The sequence below is a fragment of the Penaeus chinensis genome, chromosome 40 (assembly GCF_019202785.1).
Source record: "Penaeus chinensis breed Huanghai No. 1 chromosome 40, ASM1920278v2, whole genome shotgun sequence".
Classification (NCBI taxonomy): Eukaryota; Metazoa; Arthropoda; class Malacostraca; order Decapoda; family Penaeidae; genus Penaeus; species Penaeus chinensis.
The window spans coordinates 5,404,755-5,412,254 of NC_061858.1; the positions used below are offsets into that span (position 1 = coordinate 5,404,755).

At 32.5% G+C, this 7,500-nt stretch overlaps 1 protein-coding gene across 1 annotated transcript in view; it reads right to left on the reverse strand.

The window, feature by feature from the left end:
- Nucleotides 1-7,500, reverse strand: part of LOC125047067 (microsomal glutathione S-transferase 3-like) — a 9,375-nt gene that overhangs the window by 964 nt on the left and 911 nt on the right. Inside the window, exons 2-4 of the mRNA XM_047645152.1 lie at nt 3,677-3,774; nt 3,423-3,520; nt 2,971-3,101 (exon numbers count right to left, since the gene is read on the reverse strand). Coding sequence (XP_047501108.1) covers nt 2,971-3,101; nt 3,423-3,520; nt 3,677-3,766 — 319 coding nt within the window. The 5' untranslated portion in view covers nt 3,767-3,774. The remainder of the gene's footprint in view (nt 1-2,970; nt 3,102-3,422; nt 3,521-3,676; nt 3,775-7,500) is intronic.

The window sequence follows — 7,500 nt, forward strand, 5'->3', positions numbered from 1 at the left end:
ATGGTTTTTCCACTTAGATGGCTATACTTGAACTAAGTCACCAATGAGCCAGTTACAAGTAATGCCTGTCTCTTTTCTTTGATTTACAAAATATTTCACGTTATCTTATTTTGCTGTTACTAATATTAAAAAACATTATAATAATTATAATGTTTATAATAAAAATAAAACCATCGATATTCATAGCACCAGTAAAAAATATGTTTTTCCCGCCAATTCAAATTAGGTACGGTCACAAGGTCTACTAATTGACTCCTTTGTGGCTAAGTAGTAGCAGACCCATCTATGGGCAGACATTTCACAAAAAAATATAGAAAATAGGCATAGCATTTTCCCCATTTTTTTTTTTTTTTTCCCCAGCGGCATTGGGTTAAAGTTGCATGAATAAGCAACATTACCAAAATAAAACTATAATATCTGACTAACTGACCAACAATTTTATGCAAACCTTCCAAATTTCGATTCAACTGGCTGGAATACAAACAGCATTCTGTGCTGAGAGAACCTAAGTATTCTACGTGCGCATGACTGTCTTAGCGAATAATCCTGTATCTCTTAGTGTGTCTACCACATCCCAGACTCACATGTTCTTATGATTGAGGGTTGCCAAATAAACATTTCAGATCTTTCTATATCATGAAAAGGCTGCATTGAACTATCATATTTTTTCAGGATAAAAGAAAAGAAAAGAAAAGAAAAGAAATGAACAGAAAAGAAAAGAAAAGAAAAGAAAAGAAAAGAAAAGAACAGAAAAATAAAATAACAGAAAAGAAAAGAAAAGAAAAGAAAAGAAGAAAAGAAGAAAAGAAAAGAACAGAATAAGCCAAATAAACATTTCAGATCTTTCTATATCATGAAAAGGCTGCATTGAACTATCATATTTTTTCAGGATAAAAGAAAAGAAAAGAAAAGAAAAGAAATGAACAGAAAAGAAAAGAAAAGAAAAGAAAAGAAAAGAAAAGAACAGAAAAATAAAAGAACAGAAAAGAAAAGAAAAGAAAAGAAAAGAAAAGAAAAGAAAAGAACAGAAAAATAAAATAACAGAAAAGAAAAGAAAAGAAAAGAAAAGAAGAAAAGAAGAAAAGAAGAAAAGAAAAGAACAGAATAAGCCAAATAAACATTTCAGATCTTTCTATATCATGAAAAGGCTGCATTGAACTATCATTATTTTTCAAGATAAAAGAAATGAAAAGAAAAGAACAGAAAAGAAAAGAAAAGAAAAGAAAAGAACAGAAAAATAAAAGAACAGAAAAGAAAAGAAAAGAAAAGAAAAGAAAAGAAAAGAACAGAAAAATAAAATAACAGAAAAGAAAAGAAAAGAAAAGAAAAGAAGAAAAGAAGAAAAGAAGAAAAGAAAAGAACAGAATAAGCCAAATAAACATTTCAGATCTTTCTATATCATGAAAAGGCTGCATTGAACTATCATTATTTTTCAAGATAAAAGAAATGAAAAGAAAAGAACAGAAAAGAAAAGAAAAGAAAAGAAAAGAACAGAAAAATAAAAGAACAGAAAAGAAAAGAAAAGAAAAGAAAAGAAAAGAAAAGAACAGAAAAATAAAATAACAGAAAAGAAAAGAAAAGAAAAGAAAAGAAGAAAAGAAGAAAAGAAAAGAACAGAATAAGCCAAATAAACATTTCAGATCTTTCTATATCATGAAAAGGCTGCATTGAACTATCATATTTTTTCAGGATAAAAGAAAAGAAAAGAAAAGAAAAGAAATGAACAGAAAAGAAAAGAAAAGAAAAGAAAAGAAAAGAAAAGAACAGAAAAATAAAAGAACAGAAAAGAAAAGAAAAGAAAAGAAAAGAAAAGAAAAGAAAAGAAAAGAACAGAAAAATAAAATAACAGAAAAGAAAAGAAAAGAAAAGAAAAGAAGAAAAGAAGAAAAGAAGAAAAGAAAAGAACAGAATAAGCCAAATAAACATTTCAGATCTTTCTATATCATGAAAAGGCTGCATTGAACTATCATTATTTTTCAAGATAAAAGAAATGAAAAGAAAAGAACAGAAAAGAAAAGAAAAGAAAAGAAAAGAACAGAAAAAACAAAAGAAAACAGAATAAGCCAAATAAACATTTCAGATCATATATCATAAAAGGCTGCACTGAACTATCATTTTTTTTCTGCACTGTATAATCAGGATAAAAGAAAAGAAAAGAAAAGAAAAGAAGAAAAGAAAAGCAAAGAAAAGCAAAGACTAGAAAAGAAAAGAAAAGAAAAGAAAAGTAAAGAAAAAAAAAATCCAGAGAAATTAGGAAATATTATTATCTCTAAATTACCATTAACATTGATACTGACTAGACTAATGCCACTGCTCCTAGTGTTATTTATAGTTAATTCCCTGAAAGATGAATGCCAGTCGAAGAGATAATTCTTCTGATTTACAAATACAAAATCATTGCCTCTATATGGATGACAGCTTGTAGCAAAGTATGTGGAAACAGCAATGATAATAATAATAATAATAATAATAATAATAATAATAACAACACAACAACAAAAATAATAAAAAAATATTATCTTGAATTAAAGCCAATTTTTCAATCATAGAGTCAAGTTTATCATTATATCTTAATAATACCACTGTCCTTATCACTACTACTAAATCTACTAATAACATCTATATTATCACTTCTACAAATTTTGCTAATATTAATAACTTAATTCAGGGAACCATAATAATAAATCAAGATGAAAAAATAGGATTCATGATAAATGCAATAACAACAATAACAGCTATGATAATGATAGTAATAACTATAAAATAATAATAATAATAATAATAATAATAAAATAATAATAATAATAACAATAATAATAATAATAATAACAAAATAATAATAATGATGATAATAATAATAATAATAACAACAAAATAATAATAATAATGATAATAATAATAATAACAACAACAATAATAATTATATCAACAACAATAGTCCCACAATAAATAAAGACAATAATGGTTTACCTCCAGTGTAATATCCGAGGGCATAAACAATGCGTGCTACACACCATATAGCGCCACCAACAGCACTCACAATGGGATTATATAAACCTCCGCAAAAGAGAAGTACAAGAAACTGCGGGTAGTTCTCGAGCCTGAAATGAAGTCAGAGCATGAATTTGTAATATCAGTATAGGAGCAATTATGGAACCAAATACATTCATAATGCAAAGAAAGATTTAGTTTACTATAGAGCAATCTAGTTTTCATTTTCATAGGAATTGCATATATGTGATATAGATAGGGTAGGACAAAGAACCTTATCTAACAAGAACAATATGAACTAGATTAGAAAACTGATAAAGATAAGATATGCTACAGAATCACTTGGTGAAAAAGAAAAAAAAAAAAAAAAGATCTGTAGCGTACGATATGGATGATTCTGGAGTTCCACAGCATCAGTATTTGTAACTTACGTGTTCTGGTGGGCACGCTGGTAACAGTTAAAGACATCATTATCCTTGCTGTACATTGTAGGGTAGGCAACCTTGTACTTCTTGCGGGCACCTCCAACCTGATAATTGTAAAAACGAATATCATTATGGAGAAAAACAAGAGTAAATAAAATAAAGTAAATTTGTGGTCAGGTTCAGATTCTAACGCATTCTGTGATGCGCAAAAACTCATTTTTGTCAGCAATACTGATACAATAATCAGGTACTAAAGTTACCTGCATGCTCTTCCATATTACTACAAATATGGAGAAAACTGCTACAAGAACACAGTAGCCATACTCCGCGGGTACTTGTACAGTAACCATCTTTAATTCTGCAAAGAAAATTATGATTAGCTTATGACATGCCTAGCATCCTTATCATATGTGTATTAGCGAAGTTTGTTGCAAGTGGATAGGTTTTGGACCTCTAAACGCGATATGTAACTGTAAAGATTATTCTAATATCAGTTCAAAAAGGATAATGATAATAGTAATTTTAGGTTTCAAAAGGTAAGTTCCTGTGGCTCTATAATGTTTATCATCAAAGAGACTCGTAAATATTCGATGAAACCCCTAGTTACTTAGATAACGCTGCTAATTCATTTAATCCTATTGCCGATGTCCTTTACAAATTCTTGCTGATGTTCTTTACAAATTCACCAGCGTCTATGATGGAAGGCCTAACATCATAAATATAACCCAGCAGTGCCTTCCCAACCTTTGCAAAAGATAATAGTAAAAGAAATAATGACCGTAATCTTCAATATGTCAGTTGACATTTAGTACCCACTGCTTCTTATGAACTATGAGTTAATTATATGTGATCAGTAACTTTGCCTGCACAGATTATTTCATGTATTCGTAAACATAATTTTCCCCTTTCTTTTGACTGTCATTAGATTTTCCCTATCCTAGTGCCATCATTATATGAATGCAAACCAAAATATTACATGTTGCAATACTTTCTCATCATTAAATTGTGATGAAGGGTTAAATACAGGCAAAGTTTATCTTGTACCATACAGCTTTGTGTTACTGAAACCATACCACTCCTTCATTACAATAAATACACTTCATCACTGGTTAAATTAATAGGAGCTTGGTTGCTGATTTCTGTCAGAATAAACAAAAAATTACAAAAATATTATCTCAATTGTCCTTAATCAATAACTGATGTCAAATATAACATTGAATGAAATATATTGCATGTGTAATCTTAGCAAAGAAATATACAAAAACACTAAATGCTTAGAATAAGTGGGAAAAAAATCTTAATGGCCAAGTTAGTTTTCAACTAATTATATATATATTACTAGAGTATATAACTACTCCTTTAGCAACATGACACGAGTTATTCATGGGTAAAAGGTAGGTATAGGTAAAGTTCTGACTAGCCGTCTTTAAACCGGAAAAAAATATATGCATGTGATAGAGCAAATAAATCTAAGAAACTTATCTTCTATGAACTTCCGTCGCAAATCAGAAATAACGAAGTTATTGGACACGCAAGTGTCACAGAGCCCCGAATGAAAAACTATCTCAATATTTTAAAAATCGCCATCCGATATCCTTTCCTACTTTATGTAAACAAAACAATGATACCGTTTTATTTTGGTTCATTTATTGTAATACTTTCATTTCGTAACTAGAAAAATTCCGCATAAACTTACATGAAGGTGATTTTCTTTCTACATTAAAATGTCTGACAATACACGAGTAATACCATCATAAAATCGAGTATTTACAGTAATTATGACATTTCTTACTCTGCGCAAATCGATGTGTCTGGTCCATATTACGGGCAAGAGGGAACTGAAGAATTGCGCGCGATTTTCAAAATCAACAACGTTACCGCATGAACAGCGCACGAAACCTTTTGAAACTTTTATTATATACCACATGCGCGTGACATTTGTCACGAGAGCCAATAGCATTACAGGAAATGCTATAAACCAATCACATGCCATCATTTGCGCCACACGTATGTATAGTGGGCAAGGAGAGCAAATATACCAATCTCTGCTCAAAATGGATCTCAGGTGTGTAGGTTGTGACCCACATTATTATAGAGTTATATCTGATTATTTTGAAAAAAATGATAACGCTATAGAGTTCCTGAGGGCACACGGTGTTTTGCCAAGAGCGGTAAGTTGCCCGCATTGCGATTTACCTTGCAAATATCGTGAAGATCGACATATGTGGTATTGTGGCAGATGGAAAAAAATAGCAAAGACAAAACGGCGTAAAAGTTGCGTTTTCTCGACCAGCGATTACAATGGCACGTTTCTGCAGGGGACACATCTCGAACCTTTTAAAGTAATTTTATTTGTGAATCATTGGCTACAAAAACATTGGGATCACGCACAAATTATTAAATGTATTGGCATTTCTAAGCCAACTAGCGTAGATTGGAGGAGTTTTTGTTCTGAAGTAACCGAATATTGGTTACAAAATCAAAATTCAATAGGAGGTGCTGGTGTAATAGTTGAGATCGACGAGACGCTGCTCGTGCGCCGTAAGTATAATAGGGGCAGACAGTTGAGCCAGGTGTGGGTCTTTGGGGGTATTGAGCGTGTAAGTAAAAAGAAATTCGTTGTGCCATTAGTTGGCACTGACCGCAGTGCAGACACGCTCATACCCCTTATTAAGAAATATATCAAACCAGACAGTGTGATATACAGTGATGGATGGGCTGCTTACCGGAACCTACAACATCATGGTTACAAACATCTGAGTATTAATCATTCTGAGAATTTTGTAGACCCAGACGACCCACAAATACACACACAAAACGTAGAAAGGTTATGGAGGGACCTAAAGGAATGGGTCAAGCGGCCAGGTATTAGGGCCGCTTACATCAACCAATACCTGGCCCGCTATTTATTTATAAAATCAAATCAAACATCTCTGATCCATTCCTTCTTTCTACAAGCGGCAGAGCTGTATCCGCCGCAAGGCGGAAAAGAGAGAAAGATCGACTCGCCTGCCCCAGTCCCTCTAGACCTTTCATCTTCAGAGAGCGAGTGAAATCCGGTAAGAGTTCACACTTACCTGATTGCTTGTATGCATATAGTCCAAACAAAAACGTAATACAAAACAAATACCATTTTTTCGCGCACCTAAAGACAAATTTCTTCTGAAATAGCGATAATAAATTAATAATGTGTGAAACAGATAAACAAGGACACCATGTATAACGACCAATTATTGACAACTTAGCGATTATGCGGTGTTACAGACTGAGAAATTCTAGCCAATGAAAACTTCAGGCAATGACGTCAGAGTTTTCTGACCAATCAAAAACAGTTTTTCGGAAAGCCCTGCCCTCGCCCATTGAAAACGTTCAGTGTGTATCTGTCCGGTGGCCAAGGAAGTGTAGGTGTGAAAAAAAAAAAAAATATAGAAGCCGGCAGAAATGTTTACAAATTGCGAAATACACGTATAACTGGAAATACACGTATAACTGGAAATATTGCTACGCCGAGGACGTGTTATTGTAAAGCTTAATAACGGAGACGGGACGATATAAGGTTAGTAAAATTTAAGTAACGTTTAACGAGAACCGGCGAAATCTACATAGTTATTGCACGAAGTACATTTCAAGTAATAAGCCAATTAATGTAATAAAAATGCATACTTTTAATAGGATAATAATACATGCATTATTAATACAAATTATTTACGATTTGGCTATTGCAACCGACCGCAGTGGGTGTCGTGGCCGCGCGCGACGAAATCAGGCTAAAGCTTTCATAATTCCGCGGGACGAGCAATAAGGCTTGGCTGCGAGGCCTGAAGCCTCGCCACGGCCTCCGAAGTATTTTCGGCTCAGGCAAAGGTCAATAAGTTCCATCTTACATTTTAAGACCAGTATAAGTATTGAACGGTTACCATATTTGACGACAATCATCACTAAAGTTTGCAAGGTGTGTTACAAAAATGTGTAAGTTTTTTGTTTGAGAATAAAATTCACGGAGACTGCGTGTGCCGTTGCGGCACGGTCTCCGTGCGCGACACGTAACTGTCAGTAGCGCTTTTTTTTGTTTCTTTGCTTTGTA